This window comes from Bombina bombina, chromosome 6 (assembly GCF_027579735.1).
Source record: "Bombina bombina isolate aBomBom1 chromosome 6, aBomBom1.pri, whole genome shotgun sequence".
NCBI lineage: Eukaryota > Metazoa > Chordata > Amphibia > Anura > Bombinatoridae > Bombina > Bombina bombina.
Genome location: NC_069504.1, coordinates 528,485,654 through 528,509,810, shown reverse-complemented (window position 1 = coordinate 528,509,810; position 24,157 = coordinate 528,485,654). Strand labels below are relative to the sequence as shown.

The 24,157-nt window shown below is 42.1% G+C and overlaps 1 protein-coding gene across 1 annotated transcript in view; it reads right to left on the bottom strand.

Moving 5' to 3' along the window:
* Nucleotides 1-24,157, bottom strand: part of SLC30A4 (solute carrier family 30 member 4) — a 481,458-nt gene that overhangs the window by 285,693 nt on the left and 171,608 nt on the right. The window contains exon 4 of the mRNA XM_053717448.1: nucleotides 10,334-10,523. Within this exon, the coding sequence (XP_053573423.1) occupies nucleotides 10,334-10,523 (190 nt within the window). The remainder of the gene's footprint in view (nucleotides 1-10,333; nucleotides 10,524-24,157) is intronic.

The window sequence follows — 24,157 nt, the reverse complement described above, 5'->3', positions numbered from 1 at the left end:
TTTAAAGAACTAGCAGACAATCCTTTCTCCAAACCGTCTTGGAGAAAAGACAATATCCTGGGAATCCTAATCTTACTCCATGAGTGACCCTTGGATTCACACCAACAAAGATATTTCCACCATATCTAATGGTAGACTTTCCTGGTGACAGGCTTTCTAGCCTGGATCAGAGTATCTAAAACTGCCTCAGAAAAAAACACGCTTTGAAAGAATAAAGCGTTCAATCTCCAAGCAGTCAGTAGTGAAACTAGATTTGGATGCTTGAACGGACCCTGTATTAGAAGGTCCTGCCTCATTGGCAGTGTCTATGGTGGGACAGATGACATGTCCACTAGGTCTGTATACCAAGTCCTGCGTGGCCACGCAAGCGCTATCAAAATCACTGACGCCTTCTCCTGCTTGATTCTGGCGATCAGACGAGGGAGAAGGGGAAACGGTGGGAAAACATAAGCCAGATTGAAGGACCAAGGCGCTACTAGAGCATCTATCAATGCCGCCTTGGGGTCCCGGGACCTGGATCTGTAGAGAGGAAGCTTGGTGTTCTGACGGGACGCCATCAGGTCCAACTCTGGAATGCCCCATAGCTGAGTCAGCTGGGCAAATACCTCCGGGTGGAGTTCCCACTCCCCCGGGTGAAAAGTCTGACGACTTAGAAAATCCGCCTCCCATTTGTCTACACCTGGGATGTGAATTGCTGAGAGTCCACGGATTCATCCTTACTTGTGGGATACCAATACCAAAGCTTTAGGACACGGATGAAGGGAGGGAACAAGACAGGTACCTTAAACGGAAGGCACCACAGCTTGCAAAACCTTTCTCCCAAAAATAGCCTCCGAAGAAGCAAAAGTATTGAATTTATAAAATTTGGCAAAAGTATGCAGTGAAGACCAAGTCGCTGCCTTACAAATCTGTTCCACAGAAACCTCATTTTTGAAAACCCATGTGGAAGCCACTGATCTGGTAGAATGAGCAGTAATTCTTTCAGGAAGCTGCTGGCCAGCAGTCTCATAGGCCAAACGGATGATACTTTTCAGCCAAAAGGAAAGAGAGGTAGCAGTCGCTTTCTGACCTCTCCTCTTACCAGAATAGATAACAAACAAAGAAGATGTTTGTCTGAAATCCTTAGTTGCTTGTAAATAGAACTTTAAAGCACGAACTACATCAAGATTATGTAAAAGACGGTCCTTCTTCGAAGATGGGTTAGGACACAGAGAAGGAACAACTATTTCCTGGTTAATATTCTTGTTAGAAACAACTTTAGGAAGAAAACCAGGTTTGGTACGCAAAACTACCTTATCTGCGTGGAACACCAGAAAAGGTGAATCACACTGTAAGGCAGATAATTCTGAGACTCTTCGAGCAGAAGAGATAGCTACCAAAAACAAAACTTTCCAAGATAACAACTTAATATCTATGGAATGTAAAGGTTCAAACGGAACCCCTTGAAGAACTGAAAGAACTAGATTTAGACTCCATGGCGGAGCCACAGGTTTATAGACAGGCTTGATTCTGACTAAAGCCTGTGCAAACGCTTGAACGTCCGGTACCTCTGCCAGACACTTGTGCAAAAGGATAGACAGAGCAAATATCTGTCCCTTTAAAGAACTAGCAGACAATCCTTTCTCCAAACCGTCTTGGAGAAAAGACAATATCCTGGGAATCCTAATCTTACTCCATGAGTGACCCTTGGATTCACACCAACAAAGATATTTCCACCATATCTAATGGTAGACTTTCCTGGTGACAGGCTTTCTAGCCTGGATCAGAGTATCTAAAACTGCCTCAGAAAAAAACACGCTTTGAAAGAATAAAGCGTTCAATCTCCAAGCAGTCAGTAGTGAAACCAGATTTGGATGCTTGAACGGACCCTGTATTAGAAGGTCCTGCCTCATTGGCAGTGTCTATGGTGGGACAGATGACATGTCCACTAGGTCTGTATACCAAGTCCTGCGTGGCCACGCAGGCGCTATCAAAATCACTGACGCCTTCTCCTGCTTGATTCTGGCGATCAGACGAGGGAGAAGGGGAAACGGTGGGAAAACATAAGCCAGATTGAAGGACCAAGGCGCTACTAGAGCATCTATCAATGCCGCCTTGGGGTCCCGGGACCTGGATCTGTAGAGAGGAAGCTTGGTGTTCTGACGGGACGCCATCAGGTCCAACTCTGGAATGCCCCATAGCTGAGTCAGCTGGGCAAATACCTCCGGGTGGAGTTCCCACTCCCCCGGGTGAAAAGTCTGACGACTTAGAAAATCCGCCTCCCATTTGTCTACACCTGGGATGTGAATTGCTGAGAGTCCACGGATTCATCCTTACTTGTGGGATACCAATACCAAAGCTTTAGGACACGGATGAAGGGAGGGAACAAGACAGGTACCTTAAACGGAAGGCACCACAGCTTGCAAAACCTTTCTCCCAAAAATAGCCTCCGAAGAAGCAAAAGTATTGAATTTATAAAATTTGGCAAAAGTATGCAGTGAAGACCAAGTCGCTGCCTTACAAATCTGTTCCACAGAAACCTCATTTTTGAAAACCCATGTGGAAGCCACTGCTCTGGTAGAATGAGCAGTAATTCTTTCAGGAAGCTGCTGGCCAGCAGTCTCATAGGCCAAACGGATGATACTTTTGAGCCAAAAGGAAAGAGAGGTAGCAGTCGCTTTCTGACCTCTCCTCTTACCAGAATAGATAACAAACAAAGAAGATGTTTGTCTGAAATCCTTAGTTGCTTGTAAATAGAACTTTAAAGCACGAACTACATCAAGATTATGTAAAAGACGGTCCTTCTTCGAAGATGGGTTAGGACACAGAGAAGGAACAACTATTTCCTGGTTAATATTCTTGTTAGAAACAACTTTAGGAAGAAAACCAGGTTTGGTACGCAAAACTACCTTATCTGCGTGGAACACCAGAAAAGGTGAATCACACTGTAAGGCAGATAATTCTGAGACTCTTCGAGCAGAAGAGATAGCTACCAAAAACAAAACTTTCCAAGATAACAACTTATTATCTATGGAATGTAAAGGTTCAAACGGAACCCCTTGAAGAACTGAAAGAACTAGATTTTGACTCCATGGCGGAGCCACAGGTTTATAGACAGGCTTGATTCTGACTAAAGCCTGTGCAAACGCTTGAACGTCCGGTACCTCTGCCAGACACTTGTGCAAAAGGATAGACAGAGCAAATATCTGTCCCTTTAAAGAACTAGCAGACAATCCTTTCTCCAAACCGTCTTGGAGAAAAGACAATATCCTGGGAATCCTAATCTTATGAGTGACCCTTGGATTCACACCAACAAAGATATTTCCACCATATCTAATGGTAGACTTTCCTGGTGACAGGCTTTCTAGCCTGGATCAGAGTATCTAAAACTGCCTCAGAAAAAAACACGCTTTGAAAGAATTAAGCGTTCAATCTCCAAGCAGTCAGTAGTGAAACTAGATTTGGATGCTTGAACGGACCCTGTATTAGAAGGTCCTGCCTCATTGGCAGTGTCTATGGTGGGACAGATGACATGTCCACTAGGTCTGTATACCAAGTCCTGCGTGGCCACGCAGGCGCTATCAAAATCACTGACGCCTTCTCCTGCTTGATTCTGGCAATCAGATGAGGGAGAAGCGGAAACGTTGGGAAAACATAAGCCAGATTGAAGGACCAAGGCGCTACTAGAGCATCTATCAATGCCGCCTTGGGGTCCCGGGACCTGGATCCGTAGAGAGGAAGCTTGGTGTTCTGACGGGACGCCATCAGGTCCAACTCTGGAATGCCCCATAGCTGAGTCAGCAGGGCAAATACCTCCGGGTGGAGTTCCAACTCCCCCGGGTGAAAAGTCTGACGACTTAGAAAATCCGCCTCCCATTTGTCTACACCTGGGATGTGAATTGCTGAGAGATGGCAGGAGTGGGCCTCCGCCCACCTGATTATTTTGGTTACTTCCCTCATCGCTAGAGAACTCTGTTCCCCCCTGATGATTGATGTAAGCTACAGTCGTAATGTTGTCCGACTGAAATCTTAAGAATTTGACCGCCGCTAGGTGAGGCCATGCCTGAAGCGCGTTGAATATCGCCCTCAGTTTGAGCTACAGATGGCCGAGGAATGGAATGAAGAACTCGGCAAGTAGTTAAAAGTTTCAACTTTCTGACCTCCGTCAGAAATATTTTCATTTCTACCGAATCTATTGGTGTTCCTAGGAAGGGAACCCTTGTGAGTGGGGACAGGGAACTCTTTTTGATGTTCACCTTCCACCCGTGAGACCTTAGAAAGGCCAATACAATCTCTGTGTGAGCCTTGGCTCTGTGAAAAGACAGTGCCTGAATTAAGATGTCGTCCAAATAAGGCGCCACTGCTATGCCCCGCGGTCTTAGAACCGCCAGAAGGGACCCTAGCACCTTTGTGAAAATTCTGGGAGCAGTGGCTAAACCGAATGGAAGAGCCACAAACTGATAATGCTTGTCTAGAAAAGCGAACCGGAGGAACTAATGATGATCTTTGTGGATTGGGATATGCAGGTACGCATCCTTTAGATCCATGGTAGTCATATATTGACCTTCCTGGATCATAGGTAAGATTGTCCGAATGGTCTCCATCTTGAATGATGAGACTCTGAGGAATTTGTTTAGAAATTTGAGATCCAGGATTGGTCTGAAAGTTCCTTCTTTTTTGGGAACCACAAACAGGTTTGAGTAAAACCCCAGCCCTTGTTGCGCAATTGGAACTGGGTGGAACACTCCCATTGTATGTAGGTCATCTACACAGCGTAAGAACGCCTCTTTCTTTGTCGTGTCTGTAGACAGACGAGAAATGTGGAACCTTCCCCTTGGAGGGGAGTCCTTGAATTCTAGAAGATATCCCTGGGTAACAATCACGAAAGCCCAGAGATCGAGAACATCTCTTGCCCAGGCCTGAGCGAAGAGAGAAAGTCTGCCCCCTACTAGATCCGGTTTCCGGGTCGGGGGCTACCCCGTCATGCTGCCTTGGTAGCAGCTGCAGGCTTTTTGGTCTGTTTACCCCTGTTCCAGCCCTGATAAGGCTTCCAGGTTGCCTTGGGCTGTGAAGCGTTACCCTCCTGCTTTGCAGCTGTAGAGGCTGAAGCGGGACCGCTCCTGAAATTACGAAAGGAACGAAAATTAGCTTTGTTTTTAGCCTTAAAAGGCTTGTCCTGGGGGAGAGCATGGCCCTTTCCCCGGTGATTTCTGAAATAATCTCTTTCAATTCTGGCCCGAAAAGGATCTTTCCCTTGAAAGGGATATTTAACAATTTGGATTTTGACGACACATCGGCCGACCATGACTTGAGCCAAAGCGCTCTGCGTGCCATAGAGCTTTAATTCTATCCATAATTTCGTCCTATGAGGACTCCGTCTGGAGCGACTCTTCCAGCGCCTCAAACCAGAAAGCCGCTGCAGTAGTTACAGGAACAATGCAGGCAATAGGTTTGAGAAGAAAGCCTTGTTGAACAAAGATTTTCTTAAGTAAACCTTCTAACTTTTTTTTCCATAGGATCTTTAAAAGCACAACTGTCTTTAATTGGTATGGTTGTGCGCTTAGCAAGTGTCGAAACAGCCCCCTCTACCTTAGGGACCGTCTGCCACGAGTCACGCCTAGGGTCAGTTATGGGGAACATTTTCTTAAAAATAGGTGGGGGGGACAAAAGGGACACCTGGTCTATCCCACTCCCTAGAAACAATATCCGCAACCCTCTCAGGGATTGGAAATACATCAGTGTATACAGGAACCTCTAGGTACTTGTCCATTTTACACAACTTCTCTGGGACCACCATAGGGTCACAATCATCCAGAGTAGCTAATACCTCCCTGAGCAAAACGCGGAGGTGTTCCAATTTAAATGCTAATGAAACTGACTCTGCCCGATGAGAAACCTTTCCTGAATCGGAAATTTCTCCCTCAGACATCAAATCCCTCACCTCCATTTCAGAGCGTTGTGAGGGTACATCAGATAAGGCTACCAAAGCTTCAGACTGCTCATAATCTGTTCTTAAAACAGAGCTATCACGCTTTGTAGGAAAAACTGGCAGTTTGGATAGAAAGGCCGCAAGGGAATTATCCATAACTGTCGCTAGTTGTTGCAATGTAATAGGGGCATACGCACTAGAGGCACTAAGCGTTGCTTGCGCGGGCGTAACTGGTTGTGACACATGGGGAGAGGTAGACGGACTATCCTCATTACCTTCAGTCTGAGAATCATCTTGGGCCACGTTTTTAAGTGCAACAATATGATCTTTAAAGTGTATAGACGTATTAGTGCAATTGGGACACATTCTGAGAGGGGGTTCCACCATGGCTTCTAAACACATTGAACAAGGATCTTCCTTAGTATCAGACATGTTTAACAGACTAGTAGCATACACAAACAAGCTTGGAAAACACTTTAATCAAATAAAAAACACAATTTGAAAAAAACGTTACTGTACCTTTAAGAATTAAAAAGGGCACACTATTTTACAAAACAGTGAAAAATGCACCAATCCTTTTGAAATTTCCACAGTATGTACCTAAGGCTTTAATAAGATTGCACAGCAAGTTTCAGAACGATTAACCCCTTAATGCCCAAACCGCAGCCTAAAGCCAACAAGAGCACACAATTTTACAAAACAGTGAAAAATGCACCAATCCTTTTGAAATTTTCACAGTATGTACCTAAGGCTTCAATATGATTGCACAGCAAGTTTCAGAACGATTAACCCCTTAATGCCCAAACCGGAGCAGCCTAAAGCCAACAACCGGTTAACTAACTACAGCACCTTGCCACAGCTTACTACTGTGGCCCTACCTGCCCTTAGGGATCAGTTTTGGGGAAATAAAGCTTCTTCTAGGTCCTCAATCAGCAGCTGGACCCTCCATGTGAAGCAGCATGAAACAGTCTCTCAATTCTAAGTGCGCATCTGAGGCGCAAAATTAGGCCTCTCCCACTCCACTCCGGAGTTGTGAGGCCTACAAAAATCACTTCTAAGTGACTAAATTTATGCCATGTGGATAATAACCCCAGTAAAACACTCCAAAGTGCCTAAAAAGGTGTCTCCAATGAGAATTTTTTAATAAATAATCGATTGCCCTGCATTAGTGTCAACCAGCCTATTTAGCCCTGTCATGTAAGCATTCAATTCTATACTAAGTCTCAGAACATAGCTTACCCTCCCCACATGGGGATCTTGTCAGTCTTCTAGCATTATCTCAGACTTGTCTAGAAATAAATGACTGAACATAGCTCATTGCAGTCAAGCCTGCAAACTGTTCCCCCCAACTGAAGTTTTCTGGTACTCCTCAGTCCTGTGTGGGAACAGCAGTGGATTTTAGTTACAACATGCTAAAATCATTTTCCTCTCAGCAGAAATCTTCATCACTTTTCTGCTAGAGAGTAAATAGTACAAACCGGTACCATTTAAAAATAACAAACTCTTGATTGAAGATATAAAACTACAATTCTAACACCACATTCACTTTACCCTCCCTGAGAGAGAATTTAGTGCGTTAACGCGGCAAAGAGAATGACTGGGGGGTGGAGCTGGGGGGGAGTTATATGGACAGCTCTGCTGTGTGCTCTCTTTGCCACTTCCTGTAGGGAAGGAGAATATCCCACAAGTAAGGATGAATCCGTGGACTGGATACACCTTGCAAGAGAAATAGGATCACCATCCCTCCAGTTGTCTAAACAAGCTCGCTATCTGACTCAGCAGACTGAGATTCAGCTGACGGATCAGAAATAGGATCCTCCAATGTCGCCAAAACTTCTCTCAGAAGTACATGCAGGTGAGCCATTCTAAATTTAATAGCAAAATTCACCGCCGTCGGACTATCCAGGATCTCCGACCCTAGAGGTAGCACCTCTGAAGCCTCAGAGAACACCGCTTCCTCAGAAGACTGATCGGATACCAAAGTCCTCTTACATGCCGGACCTTGGGCAGGAGTACACGGATTAAGCCTTCGCTTGCATGTGGCAGGAAGATGCAAATGTGCTAAGGCCAAAGATATGGCCAATGCGAAACCGTGTAGTAACCTCTGGTGGAAAAAAAGCCTCCTTCAGGAGAAGGGGTAACGGTATGTGGGGCAACTGCCTGTGTAGGAACAAAAGATGTTAGGGAACGCACCTCACGGGATGCCGAATCCTCAGAGGTGGATGGCTCAGTGGTCACTAACGTTCCAACATGGGAAGATGAGAACACTCTATTATGCGGAACATAATTGAGAGGGCTGGGTTACACAGGTATCAAAATCTGAATCAGAGGAAACCCCCTCTAACATATCAGAATCCTCCATAACTCGACTAAGTAGATTATGGTCAAAAAACAACTGGCACCGTACACCCCCAATGGCTCGGGCACTCACCACCTCCTATGACCCAGACAGGTAGAGAAAACTGATCCTCTCCGCTGTCATGGTCAGGAATACGGAAATGGGAAACAAACACATGACCGCACCCAGTCACGTGGTGCAATATGCAGGATTCACTCCGGCTAAGAAAAGTGCGCCAGTTTATAAAACTGTGCAGCCTGATATAACCTGTACGTTCCGTAAAAGCCTATGAGCCCCAAATGTCACTTACACATAAGCATTCAAAATCACAGAACAAACATGATTAAAGCCCCCACTGTTCAATAATCCCCCTCTGGCGATATTATCCCTTGATTCCATAAAAAGATTACGTAAAGATAAAGTAGTCCCACTGAGACCCTGTCTAACGTTACAAGCATGTAAAAATTTAAACGATCTTACTGGAATCTATGCCATGGAACAGCAACACGGTCCTTTAAGTTTGACAGATTGTAGCAGCGCTTCTGACATGGACTTGAGTGCAGAAAAGCAGGCAGCGAAACTCGTCAACGCTGATTGCTTATGGAGCTGTTAATATGAGTCAGGATGGTTTCGCAGAAAGACGCTCCCTGCATCTCCAGACTTTCATCAATGCTCTCACTGAGAGGCTGACAAGACTACTTAAAACTCCAGTCCCATCTCGAAGAGTACTACCCTCCATAAGGAAATACTCCGTAATCTTCTGACACTTTTCTGCCAACCTCCTGTGATGAAAGGCAAAGAATGACTGGGGGATGAGGGGAGTGGGGGAGGTATTTAAAGGGACAGTATACTATAAAATTGTTTTTCCCTTAATGTGTTTCCAATTACTTTTTTTACCAGCTGCAGAGTATAAAAGTATATTTGCTTTTTGAATTCTTATTTGTGCATATGAATTAGCTTATTTTGTGTTTTGAAGCCACAACCTAATAAAATGGGTTTAGCTTGTAGGTATAATCAGATCTTATTACTTTATCACATTGTGTAAATATACATGCTTCTTTATCTTATATCTGTCCATAAACCCATCACCAATACTTGGAGAGAAAAAAGGAAAATTAACATTTTATTACCTTATCTCTTCTATAACCCACTGGGAGTGTAATTTCTTCTACTGGCTGTGTTAACACAGCTTGGCCTCAAGGCCAAAAACTTTCAGGATGGGTGGGGATACCACAGACTAAATAAACTAATTAAAATGTCAATATAAGGTTAATGGAAATACGTGTAAACAATTAAATACACTCCAGCAGGTAAAGTGGATAATTGGGAACAAATTAAAGGGGAGAAAATTTTTGAGAAAACTGTCCCTTTAAGCCTTTGGCTCCTCCTGGTGGCCAGGTTCTGTATTCCCAAAAGTAATGAATGCAGCTGTGGACTCTCCCTGTATTTAGAAGGATATATATATATATATATATATATATATATATATATATATATATCTTACATGTTCTAATTCGTTAGAGCTTGTATATTTTAGACTAGTGACCCTGCAATACTATGTAGAAGTACCGCTCAGGAACTCTTCCTGAGTGGAAACTGTTGCTGTTACAATCAGCAATGTTGCACAGTTGAGTTGTGCGACTAGCACTGCTGTTTGGATCAGCGGCTGTTTCTGCTCAGGACTAGCAGTGTTCTGCAGGTCCCCAGCTGTACTTCTACTTGTCTGTTTAACACCTTTGCAGGGGTAGTGTAATAAATTACAGAGCATGTAATTGTTCTACTATTGTGGCCTTTTAAGAGTCATACAAGGTTAGTGTAGAATCAAAAACAGATAGGATCCCATGAACTGTAGAGAAGAAAAGCAATTTGTGATATTGATTCTCATTATTTTGCCACGTTATCAAAGCAACCTGAGACGCAACAATAACTTCTGTATTCTCACCTTTAGAAACTGCACAAGTTGCTTATGTAACCTAAATTCCAAAGAACATAAACAGTTATGTCATAAATACTTTTAGTGTGTAGTACTAATCCGCTCTAAAGTACACATCTGTTAGATTATGCAAGGGTTCAAGATGAAATCATACCTTGAATCGAATAATGTAAGCAGCGATAAGTACACCAACACTCTGTGCAAGATCTCCCAGTGCATGTACGAAGGCAGCTCTCACTGCCAGACTCCCGTGGCTATGCCCATGAGAACTGGGGAGCGAGTCTGTTGCAGGACCATGAGAGTGAGAATGTGGGTGACCTGTCTGATTCAATAAAAATCCCATTCTGTAAACAGTGAAATAAAATGACAACAATGAAGGTAAATGTATAGACTATATAATAGCACAATGATACACAATAAAAAAACAAAACAAGTGACCTTCTTTAACAATATAATATTATACAGGTAGTGAGAACGCTACAGCACAAATATACTAATAAATACATATATAGCTTACAGGTAGTGAGAACGCTAGAGCACAAATATACTGATAATGACAACGCTAAAGCACAAATATACTGATGACGCTACAGCACAAATATACTGATGACGCTACAGCACAAATATACTGATAATGACAACGCTAGAGCACAAATATACTGATAATGACAACGCTAGAGCACAAATATACTGATAATGACAACGCTACAGCACAAATATACTAATAATGACAACGCTACAGCACAAATATACTGATAATGACATATATAGCTTACAGGTAGTGACAACGCTACAGCACAAATATACTGATAATGACAACGCTAGAGCACAAATATGCTGATAATGACAACGCTAAAGCACAAATATACTGATAATTACAACGCTAGAGCACAAATATACTGATAATGACAACGCTAGAGCACAAATATGCTGATAATGACAACGCTAGAGCACAAATATACTGATAATGACAACGCTAAAGCACAAATATACTGATGACGCTACAGCACAAATATACTGATGACGCTACAGCACAAATATACTGATAATGACAACGCTAGAGCACAAATATACTGATAATGACAACGCTACAGCACAAATATACTGAAAATGACAACACTAGAGCACAAATATACTGATAATGACAACGCTAGAGCACAAATAACAGAATTTATGCTTACCTGATAAATTACTTTCTCTTGCGGTGTATCCAGTCCACGGATTCATCCTTTACTTGTGGGATATTCTCCTTCCCTACAGGAAGTGGCAAAGAGAGCACACAGCAGAGCTGTCCATATAGCTCCCCATCTAGCTTCACCCCTTAGTCATTCGACCAAAGGTTAGGAAGAAAAAGGAGAAACCATAGGGTGCGGTGGTGACTGTAGTTTAAACAAAAAATTTTTTACCTGACTTAAATGCCAGGGCGGACCGTGGACTGGATACACTGCAAGAGAAAGTAATTTATCAGGTAAGCATAAATTCTGTTTTCTCTTGCAAGGTGTATCCAGTCCACGGATTCATCCTTTACTTGTGGGATACCAATACCAAAGCTTTAGGACACGGATGAAGGGAGGGAACAAGACAGGTACCTTAAACGGAAGGCACCACTGCTTGCAAAACCTTTCTCCCAAAAATAGCCTCCGAAGAAGCAAAAGTATCGAAAGTATGCAGTGAAGACCAAGTCGCTGCCTTACAAATCTGTTCAACAGAAGCCTCATTTTTGAAAGCCCATGTGGAAGCCACTGCTCTAGTAGAATGAGCAGTAATTGTTTCAGGAGGCTGCTGGCCAGCAGTCTCATAGGCCAAACGGATGATGCTTTTCAGCCAAAAGGAAAGAGAGGTAGCAGTCGCTTTCTGACCTCTCATCTTACCAGAATAGATGACAAACAAGGAAGATGTTTGTCTGAAATCCTTAGTTGCTTGTAAATAGAACTTTAAAGCACGAACTACATCAAGATTGTGTAACAGACGTTCCTTCTTTGAAGAAGGATTAGGACACAGAGAAGGAACAACTATTTCCTGGTTAATATTCTTGTTAGAAACAACTTTAGGAAGAAAACCAGGCTTGGTACGCAAAACTACCTTATCTGCGTGGAACACCAGGTAAGGTGAATCACACTGTAAGGCAGATAATTCTGAAACTCTTCGAGCAGAAGAGATAGCTACCAAAAACTAAACTTTCCAAGATAACAACTTAATATCTATGGAATGTAAAGGTTCAAACGGAACCCCTTGAAGAACTGAAAGAACTAGATTTAGACTCCATGGCGGAGCCACAGGTTTATAGACAGGCTTGATTCTGACTAAAGCCTGAACAAACGCTTGAACGTCTGGTACCTCTGCCAGACGCTTGTGTAAAAGGATAGACAGAGCAGATATCTGTCCCTTTAAGGAACTAGCTGACAATCCTTTCTCCAATCCTTCTTGGAGGAAAGACAATATCCTGGGAATCCTAATCTTACTCCATGAGTAACCCTTGGATTCACACCAACCCAGATATTTCCGCCATATCTTATGGTAGATTTTCCTGGTGACAGGCTTTCTAGCCTGAATCAGAGTATCTATAACCGACTCAGAGAAACCACGCTTTGATAGAATTAAGCGTTCAATCTCCAAGCAGTCAGACGTAGAGAAACTAGATTTGGATGCTTGAACGGTCCCTGTATTAGAAGATCCTGCCTCATTGGCAGTGTCCATGGTGGGACAGATGACATGTCCACTAGGTCTGCATACCAAGTCCTGCGTGGCCACGCAGGCGCTATCATAATCACCGAAGCCTTCTCCTGCTTGATTCTGGCAACCAGACGAGGGAGAAGGGGAAACGGTGGAAAAACACAAGCCAGATTGAAGGACCAAGGCGCTGCTAGAGCATCTATCAATACCGCCTTGGGGTCCCGGGACCTGGACCCGTAGAGAGGAAATTTGGTGTTCTGACGGGACGCCATCAGATCCAACTCTGGAGTGCCCCATGGCTGAGTCAGCTGGGCAAACACCTCCGGGTGGAGTTCCCACTCCCCCGGGTGAAAAGTCTGACGACTTAGGAAATCCGCCTCCCAGTTGTCTACTCCTGGGATGTAAATTGCTGAGAGCTGGCAGGAGTGATCCTCCGCACACCTTATTATTTTGGTTACTTCCGTCATCGCTAGGGAACTCTTTGTTCCCCCCTGATGATTGACGTAAGCTACAGTCGTGATGTTGTCCTACTGAAATCTGATGAATTTGGCCGCAGCTAGTTGAGGCCATGCCTAAAGAGCGTTGAATATTGCCCTCAGTTCCAGAATGTTTATCGGGAGAAGCTTTTCTTCCCGAGACCATAAGCCCTGAGCTTTCAGGGAGTCCCAGACCGCACCCCAGCCTAACAGACTGGCGTCGGTCGTTACAATGATCCACTCTGGTCTTCGGTAACATATTCCCCTAGACAGGTAATCCTGAGACAACCACCAGAGAAGAGAATCTCTGGTCTCCTGGTCCAACTGAATTTGAGGATCCCCATTTCACTGTTTGAGCATGCATAGTTGCAGTGGTATGAGGTGTATCCGAGCAAAAGGGACTATGTCCATTGCCGCTACCATTAATCCGATTGTCTCCATGCACTGAGCCACAGATGGTCGGGGAATGGAATGAAGAACTCGGCAAGTAGTTAAGAGTTTAAATTTTCGGACCTCCGTCAGAAATATTTTCATTTCTACCGAGTCTATTAGAGTCCCTAGGAAGGGAACCCTTGTGAGAGGGGAAAGAGAACTCTTTTTGATGTTCACCTTCCACCCGTGAGACCTCAGAAAGGCCAATACAATCTCTGTGTGAGACTTGGCTCTTTGGAAAGACGGCGCCTGAATTAAGATGTAGTCTAGGTAAGGCGCCACTGCTAGGAGGGACCCTAGCACTTTTGTGAAAATTCTGGGAGCAGTGGCTAAGCCGAAAGGAAGAGCCACAAACTGGTAATGCTTGTCCAGAAAAGCGAACCTGAGAAACTGGTGATGATCTTTGTGTATAGGAATGTGTAGGTATGCATCCTTTAGATCCACGGTAGTCATATTTTGACCTTCCTGGATCATTTGTAAGATCGTCCGAATGGTCTCCATTTTGAATGATGGGACTCTGAGGAATCTGTTTAGAATTTTTAGATCCAGGATGGGTCTGAAAGTTCCCTCTTTTTTTGGAAACCACAAACAGGTTTGAGTAAAAACCCAAACCTTGTTCCGCCATTGGAACTGGGTGGATCACTCCCATTGTATGTAGATCTTCAACACAGCGTAAAAACGCCTTTTTCTTTGTCTGATCTGTAGACAGACGAGAAATGTGGAACCTCCCCCTTGGAGGAGAACCCTTGAATTCTAGAAGATATCCCTGGGATACAATATCTAACGCCCAAGGATCGTGTACATCTCTTGCCCAGGCCTGAGCGAAGAGAGAGAGTATGCACCCTACTAGATCCGGTCCCGGATCGGGGGCTACCCCTTCACGCTGTCTTGGTGGCAGCTGCAGGCTTTTTGGCCTGTTTACCCTTATTCCAGCCCTGGTAAAGTTTCCAAGTTGCCTTGGGCTGTGAAGCGTTACCCTCATGCTTTGCAGCCGTAGAGGATGAAGCGGGGCCGTTCCTGAAATTACGAAAGGAACGAAAATTAGCTTTGTTCTTTGTCTTAAAGGACTTGTCCTGAGGGAGAGCATGGCCTTTTCCCCCAGTGATTTCTGAAATAACATAATTTATGTAAGAACTTACCTGATAAATTCATTTCTTTCATATTAGCAAGAGTCCATGAGCTAGTGACGTATGGGATATACATTCCTACCAGGAGGGGCAAAGTTTCCCAAACCTTAAAATGCCTATAAATACAGCCCTCACCACACCCACAATTCAGTTTAACGAATAGCCAAGAAGTGGGGTGATAAGAAAAAAGTGCGAAAGCATATAAAATAAGGAATTGGAATAATTGTGCTTTATACAAAAAAATCATAACCACCACAAAAAAGGGCGGGCCTCATGGACTCTTGCTAATATGAAAGAAATGAAATTATCAGGTAAGTTCTTACATAAATTATGTTTTCTTTCATGTAATTAGCAAGAGTCCATGAGCTAGTGATGTATGGGATAATGACTACCCAAGATGTGGATCTTTCCACGCAAGAGTCACTAGAGAGGGAGGGATAAAATAAAGACAGCCAATTCCTGCTGAAAATAATCCACACCCAAAATAAAGTTTAATGAAAAACATAAACAGAAGATTCAAACTGAAACCGCTGCCTGAAGTACTTTTCTACCAAAAACTGCTTCAGAAGAAGAAAATACATCAAAATGGTAGAATTCAGTAAAAGTATGCAAAGAGGACCAAGTTGCTGCTTTGCAAATCTGATCAACCGAAGCTTCATTCCTAAACGCCCAGGAAGTAGAAACTGACCTAGTAGAATGAGCTGTAATCCTTTGAGGCGGAGTTTTACCCGACTTGACATAGGCATGATGAATTAAAGATTTCAACCAAGGTGCCAAAGAAATGGCAGAAGTTTTCTGGCCTTTTCTAGAACCGGAAAAGATAACAAATAGACTAGAAGTCTTTCGGAAAGACTTAGTAGCTTCAACATAATATTTCAAAGCTCTAACAACATCCAAAGAATGCAACGATTTCTCCTTAGAATTCTTAGGATTAGGACATAATGAAGGAACCACAATTTCTCTACTAATGTTGTTGGAATTCACAACCTTAGGTAAAAATTCAAAAGAAGTTCGCAACACCGCCTTATCCTGATGAAAAATCAGAAAAGGAGACTCACAAGAAAGAGCAGATAATTCAGAGACTCTTCTGGCAGAAGAGATCGCCAAAAGGAACAAAACTTTCCAAGAAAGTAATTTAATGTCCAATGAATGCATGGGTTCAAAAGGAGGAGCTTGAAGAGCCCCCAGAACCAAATTCAAACTCCAAGGAGGAGAAATTGACTTAATGACAGGTTTTATACGAACCAAAGCTTGTACAAAACAATGAATATCAGGAAGATTAGCAATCTTTCTGTGAAAAAGAACAGAAAGAGCAGAGATTTGTCCTTTCAAAGAACTTGCGGATAAACCTTTATCTAAACCATCCTGAAGAAACTGTAAAATTCTCGGAATTCTAAAAGAATGCCAAGAAAAAAGATGAGAAAGACACCAAGAAATATAAGTCTTCCAGACTCTATAATATATCTCTCTGGATACAGATTTACGAGCCTGTAACATAGTATTAATCACAGAGTCAGAGAAACCTCTTTGACCAAGAATCAAGCGTTCAATCTCCATACCTTTAAATTTAAGGATTTGAGATCCTGATGGAAAAAAGGACCTTGCGACAGAAGGTCTGGTCTTAGCGGAAGAGTCCACGGATGGCAAGAGGCCATCCGGACAAGATCCGCATACCAAAACCTGTGAGGCCATGCCGGAGCTACCAGCAGAACAAACGAGCATTCCTTCAGAATCTTGGAGATTACTCTTGGAAGAAGAACTAGAGGCGGAAAGATATAGGCAGGATGATACTTCCAAGGAAGTGATAATGCATCCACTGCTTCCGCCTGAGGATCCCGGGATCTGGACAGATACCTGGGAAGTTTCTTGTTTAGATGAGACGCCATCAGATCTATTTCTGGAAGCTCCCACATTTGAACAATCTGAAGAAATACCTCTGGGTGAAGAGACCATTCGCCCGGATGCAACGTTTGGCGACTGAGATAATCCGCTTCCCAATTGTCTATACCTGGGATATGAACCGCAGAGATTAGACAGGAGCTGGATTCCGCCCAAACCAGAATTCGAGATAGTTCTTTCATAGCCAGAGGACTGTGAGTCCCTCCTTGATGATTGATGTATGCCACAGTTGTGACTTTGACTGTCTGAAAACAAATGAACGATTCTCTCTTCAGAAGAGGCCAAGACTGAAGAGCTCTGAAAATTGCACGGAGTTCCAAAATATTGATCGGTAATCTCACCTCCCGAGATTCCCAAACTCCTTGTGCCGTCAGAGATCCCCACACAGCTCCCCAACCTGTAAGACTTGCATCTGTTGAAATTACAGTCCAGGTCGGAAGAACAAAAGAAGCCCCCTGAATTAAACGATGGTGATCTGTCCACCACGTTAGAGAGTGTCGTACAATCGGTTTTAAAGATATTAATTGAGATATCTTTGTGTAATCCCTGCACCATTGATTCAGCATACAGAGCTGAAGAGGTCGCATGTGAAAACAAGCAAAGGGGATCGCGTCCGATGCAGCAGTCATAAGACCTAGAATTTCCATGCATAAGGCTACCGAAGGGAATGATTGTGACTGAAGGTTTCGACAAGCTGAAATCAATTTTAGACGTCTCTTGTCTGTCAAAGACAGAGTCATGGACACTGAATCTATCTGGAAACCCAGAAAGGTTACCCTTGTCTGAGGAATCAATGAACTTTTTAGTGAATTGATCCTCCAACCATGATCTTGAAGAAACAACACAAGTCGATTCGTATGAGATTCTGCTAAATGTAAAGACTGAGCAAGTACCAAGATATCGTCCAAATAAGGAAATACCACAATACCCTGTTCTCTGATTACAGACAGAAGGGCACCGAGAACCTTTGTAAAAATTCTTGGAGCTGTAGCTAGGCCAAACGGCAGAGCCACAAACTGGTAATGCTTGTCCAGAAAAGAGAATCTCAGGAACTGATAATGATCTGGATGAATCGGAATATGCAGATATGCATCCTGTAAATCTATTGTGGACATATAATGCCCTTGCTGAACAAAAGGCAAGATAGTCCTTACAGTTACCATTTTGAACGTTGGTATCCTTACATAACGATTCAATATTTTTAGATCCAGAACTGGTCTGAAGGAATTCTCCTTCTTTGGTACAATGAAGAGATTTGAATAAAACCCCAGCCCCTGTTCCAGAACTGGAACTGGCATAATTACTCCAGCCAACTCTAGATCTGAAACACATTTCAGAAATGCTTGAGCTTTCACTGGATTTACTGGGACACGGGAAAGAAAAAATCTCTTTGCAGGAGGTCTTATCTTGAAACCAATTCTGTACCCTTCTGAAACAATGTTCTGAATCCAAAGATTGTGAACAGAATTGATCCAAATTTCTTTGAAAAAACGTAACCTGCCCCCTACCAGCTAAGCTGGAATGAGGGCCGCACCTTCATGTGGACTTAGAAGCTGGCTTTGCTTTTCTAGAAGGCTTGGATTTATTCCAGACTGGAGATGGTTTCCAAACTGAAACTGCTCCTGAGGATGAAGGATCAGGCTTTTTTTGTTCTTTGTTGAAACGAAAGGAACGAAAACGATTATTAGCCCTGTTTTTACCCTTAGATTTTTTATCCTGTGGTAAAAAAGTTCCTTTCCCACCAGTAACAGTTGAGATAATAGAATCCAACTGAGAACCAAATAATTTGTTACCCTGGAAAGAAATGGAAAGTAGAGTCGATTTAGAAGACATATCAGCATTCCAAGTTTTAAGCCATAAAGCTCTTCTAGCTAAAATAGCTAGAGACATAAACCTGACATCAACTCTGATAATATCAAAAATGGCATCAGAGATAAAATTATTAGCATGTTGAAGAAGAATAATAATATTATGAGAATCATGATCTGTTACTTGTTGCGCTAAAGTTTCCAACCAAAAAGTTGAAGCTGCAGCAACATCAGCCAATGATATAGCAGGTCTAAGAAGATTACCTGAACACAGATAAGCTTTTCTTAGAAAGGATTCAATTTTCCTATCTAAAGGATCCTTAAACGAAGTACCATCTGACGTAGGAATAGTAGTACGTTTAGCAAGGGTAGAAATAGCCCCATCAACTTTAGGGATTTTGTCCCAAAATTCTAATCTGTCAGACGGCACAGGATATAATTGCTTAAAACGTTTAGAAGGAGTAAATGAATTACCCAAATTATTCCATTCTCTGGAAATTACTTCAGAAATAGCACCAGGAACAGGAAAAACTTCTGGAATAACCACAGGAGATTTAAAGAACTTATCTAAACGTTTAGATTTAGTATCAAGAGGACCAGAATCCTCAATTTCTAAAGCAATTAGTACTTCTTTAAGTAAAGAACGAATAAATTCCATTTTAAATAAATATGAAGATTTATCAGCATCAATCTCTGAGACAGAATCCTCTGAACCAGAAGAGTCATTAGAATCAGAATGATGATGTTCATTTAAAAATTCATCTGTATAAAGAGAAGTTTTAAAAGATTTTTTTATGTTTACTAGAAGGAGGAATAACAGACATAGCCTTCTTGATGGATTCAGAAACAAAATCTCTTATGTTATCAGGAACATTCTGAACATTAGATGTTGATGGAACTGCAACAGATAATGGTACATTACTAAAGGAAATATTATCTGCATTAACAAGTTTGTCATGACAATTAATACAAACAACAGCTGGAGGAATAGCTACCAAAAGTTTACAGCAGATACACTTAGCTTTGGTAGTTCCAGCACCAAACAGCGATTTTCCTGAAGTATCTTCTGACTCAGATGCAACGTGAGACATCTTGCAATATGTAAGAGAAAAAACAACATATAAAGCAAAATTGATCAAATTCCTTAAATGACAGTTTCAGGAATGGGAAAAAATGCCAAGGAACAAGCTTCTAGCAACCAGAAGTAAAGAAAAAATGAGACTTAAATAATGTGGAGACAAAAAGCGACGCCCATATTTTTTTAGCGCCAAATAAGACGCCCACATTATTTGGCGCCTAAATGCTTTTGGCGCCAAAAATGACACCACGTCCGGAACGCCGACATTTTTTGGCGCAAAAGAACGTCAAAAATGACGCAACTTCCGGCGACACGTATGACGCCGGAAACAGAAAAGATATTTTGCGCCAAAAAAGTCAGCGCCAAGAATGACGCAATAAAATGAAGCATTTTCAGCCCCCGCGAGCCTAACAGCCCACAGGGAAAAAAGTCAAATCTTTAAGGTAAGAAAAATATTTGATTCAAGTGCATTATCCCAAATATGAAACTGACTGTCTGAAAATAAGGAATGTTGAACATCCTGAGTCAAGGCAAATAAATGTTTGAATACATATATTTAGAACTTTATTAAAAAAGTGCCCAACCATAGCTTAGAGTGTCACAGAAAATAAGACTTACTTACCCCAGGACACTCATCTACATGCTTGTAGAAAGCCAAACCAGTACTGAAACGAAAATCAGCAGAGGTAATGGTATATTTATAAGAGTATATCGTCGATCTGAAAAGGGAGATAAGAGATGAATCTCTACGACCGATAACAGAGAACCTATGAAATAGACCCCGTAGAAGGAGATCATTGAATTCAAACAGGCAATACTCTCCTCACATCCCTCTGACATTCACTGCACGCTGAGAGGAAAACCGGACTCCAACCTGCTGCGGAGCGCATATCAACGTAGAATCTAGCACAAACTTACTTCACCACCTCCATAGGAGGCAAAGTTTGTAAAACTGAATTGTGGGTGTGGTGAGGGGTGTATTTATAGGCATTTTAAGGTTTGGGAAACTTTGCCCCTCCTGGTAGGAATGTATATCCCATACGTCACTAGCTCATGGACTCTTGCTAATTACATGAAAGAAAATCTCTTTCAATTCAGGCCCAAAGAGGGTCTTTCCTTTGAAAGGGATGTTCAAAAGCTTGGATTTAGACGACACATCGGCCGACCAGGACTTTAGCCATAGCGCCCTGCGCGCCAAAATGGCAAAACCTGAATTTTTTGCCGCTAACAGCTATTTGAAAAGTGGCGTCAGTGATAAAAGAATTAGCCAGCTTTAGAGCCTTAATTCTATCCATAATTTCCTCATATGAGGTCTCCATCTGGAGCGAGTCTTCCAGCGCCTCAAACCAGAAAGCGGCTGCAGTAGTTACAGGAATAATGCAGGTAATAGGCTGGAGAAGAAAACCTTGTTGAACAAAAATTTTCTTAAGTAAACCCTCTAACTTCTTATCCATAGGGTCTTTAAAATCACAAATGTCTTCAATTGGTATGGTTGTGCGTTTAGCAAGTGAAGAAACAGCCCCTCCACCTTAGGGACTGTCTACCACGAGTCCCGCACAGGGTCAGATATGGGGAACATTTTCTTAAAAACAGGAGGGGAAACAAAGGGAACACCTGGTCTATCCCACTCCCTAGTAACGATATCCGCAATCCTCTTAGGGACCGGAAACGCATCCGTGTAAACAGGGACCTCTAGGTACTTGTCCATTTTACACAATTTCTCTGGGATCACCAAAGTGTCACAGTCATCCAGAGTAGCTAATACCTCCCTAGGGAAAATGCGGAGGTGTTCTAGTTTAAATTTAAAAGCCAACGTATCTGAATCTGTCTGAGGAGAAACCTTTCCTGAATCGGAAATTTCTCCCTCAGGCAGCACATCCCTCGCCCCCACTTCAGAGCGTTGTGAGGGTATATCGGATACGGCTACTAAAGCGTCAGAATGCTCAGTATCTGTTCTTAAAACAGAGCTATCACGCTTTGCAGGTAACACGGGCAGTTTAGATAAGAAGGCTGTAAGAGAATTATCCGTGACTATCGCTAAGTCTTGTAATGTAAAAGGGTTGGACGCACTAGAGGTTCTAGGCGTCGCTTGCGCGGGCGTAACTGGTTGTGACACTTGGGGAGAGGCAGACGGGCTACCCTCGTTACCTTCAGTCTGAGAATCATCTTGGGCCACATTCTTAAGTGCAACAATATGATCTTTAAAGTGTATAGACATATCAGTACAAGTGGGACACATTCTGAGAGGGGGTTCCACCATGGCTTCTAAACACATTGAACAAGGATTTTCCTTAGTGTCAAACATGTTTAACAGACTAGTAGTATACACAAGCAGGCTTTAAAATCACTTTTTTATTTGATTAAACACAATTTGAAAAAACGTTACTGTGCCTTTAAGAGATAAAAAAACACACAATTTTACAAAACAGTTAAAAATGCAGCAATCCTTTTGACATTTTCACAGTATGTACCTAAAGCCTTAATAAGATTGCACCACAAGTTGCAAAACGATTAACCCCTTAATGCCCAAACCGGAGCAGCCTAAAGCCAACACCCGGTTACAATTACTACAGCACCTTGCACAGCCTTGCTGTGGCCCTACCTGCCCTTAGGGATCAGATTTGGGGGAATATAGCTTCCTTAAGGCCCTCAAACAGCAGCAGGACCCTCCATGTGAAGCAGCATGAACTTCTCTGCAATTATAACTGCGCATCTGAGGTGCGAAATTAGGCTCCTCCCACTCTATTCCGGAGCTGTGAGGCCTAAGAAATCACTCCTAAGTGAATAAAAAATAGCCATGTGGGTAATAACCCCAGAAAGAACCCAAAAGGACTTACAAAGTGTCTTGCAAACGATATTTTCCTTAGCTAAACAATCGATTGCCCTGAATAAGTGTCAACCAGCATAATTAGCCCTGTTATGTAAGCATTCAATTCCTTACTAAGTCTGTGAATATAGCTTACTCTCCCGTCATGGGGATATTGTCAGTCTCTTCTAGCATTATCTCAGTCTTGTCTAGAAATAAATGACTGAACATACCTTATTGCAGTTCACCCTGCACAAATATACTGATAATGACAACGCTAAAGCACAAATATACTGATAATGACATATATAGCTTACAGGTAGTGACAACAGTAGAGCACAAATATACTGATAATGACAACGCTACAGCACAAATATACTGATAATGACATATATAGCTTACAGGTAGTGACAACGCTACAGCACAAATATACCGATAATGACAACGCTACAGCACAAATATACTGATAATGACATATATAGCTTACAGGTAGTGACAACACTACAGCACAAATATACTGATAATGACAATGCTACAGCACAAATATACTGATAATGACATATATAGCTTACAGGTAGTGACAACACTACAGAACAAATATACTGATAATAACAACACTACAGCACAAATATACTGATAATGACATATATAGCTTACAGGTAGCGACAACGCTACAGCACAAATATACTGATAATGACATATATAGCTTACAGGTAGTGACAACGCTACAGCACAAATATACTGATAATGACAACGCTACAGCACAAATATACTGATAATGACATATACAGCTTACAGGTAGTAACAACGCTACAGCACAAATATACTGATAATGACAACGCTACAGCACAAATATACTGATAATGACAACGCTACAGCACTAATATACGGGTAATGACAACACTACAGTACAAAAATACAGATCATGAAATATAGAGAAGCACACTCACTTTGGCATTAAAGGGATATTCAAGAGCCACAAATTGCACTATTGGGGCTCTAACTATGTGTTTAACCGGCATATTTTTTTATTATTTTTGCACCAGTCTTTAAATTATCAAAATTCATTGGAAATTCAAATTTGTTTTCCATTTACACCCTTTGTTATCATTCTTTCTGGTGCACTTAAACGTAACTTTGAGAAAACTACTCAGTTTGTATGCTGTTTACATCCTCCACATATTTAACCCATATGCATAATAAATTAATTACAATAACTCACATAAAGTAAAAATAAAAGAAGAGTTCACAACTTTTTCACCTAAAGTAGCCATATTGCAAGTCTTTTTTACTTAAAGGGACACTGAACCCAATTTTTTTCTTTCGTGATTCAGATAGAGCATTACATTTTAATCAACTTTTTCCTTCATTCTCTTGGTGTCTTTATTTGAAATGCAAGAATGTAAGTTTAGATGCCAGAGCATTTTTGGTGAACAACCTGGGTTGTTCTTGCTGATGGGTGGATAAATTCATCCACCAATTAAAAAGTGCTGTCCTGAGTTCTAAACAAAAAAAAAACTTAGTAGCCAAAAATTAAAGTTTAATGATTCAGAGCATGCAATTTTCAATAACTTTCTAATTTACTTCTATTATCTTATTTGCTTTGTTTTCTTTATATCTTTTGTTGAAGAGCTTACCTAGGTAGGCCCAGGAGAAGCAATGCACTGCTGGGAACTAGC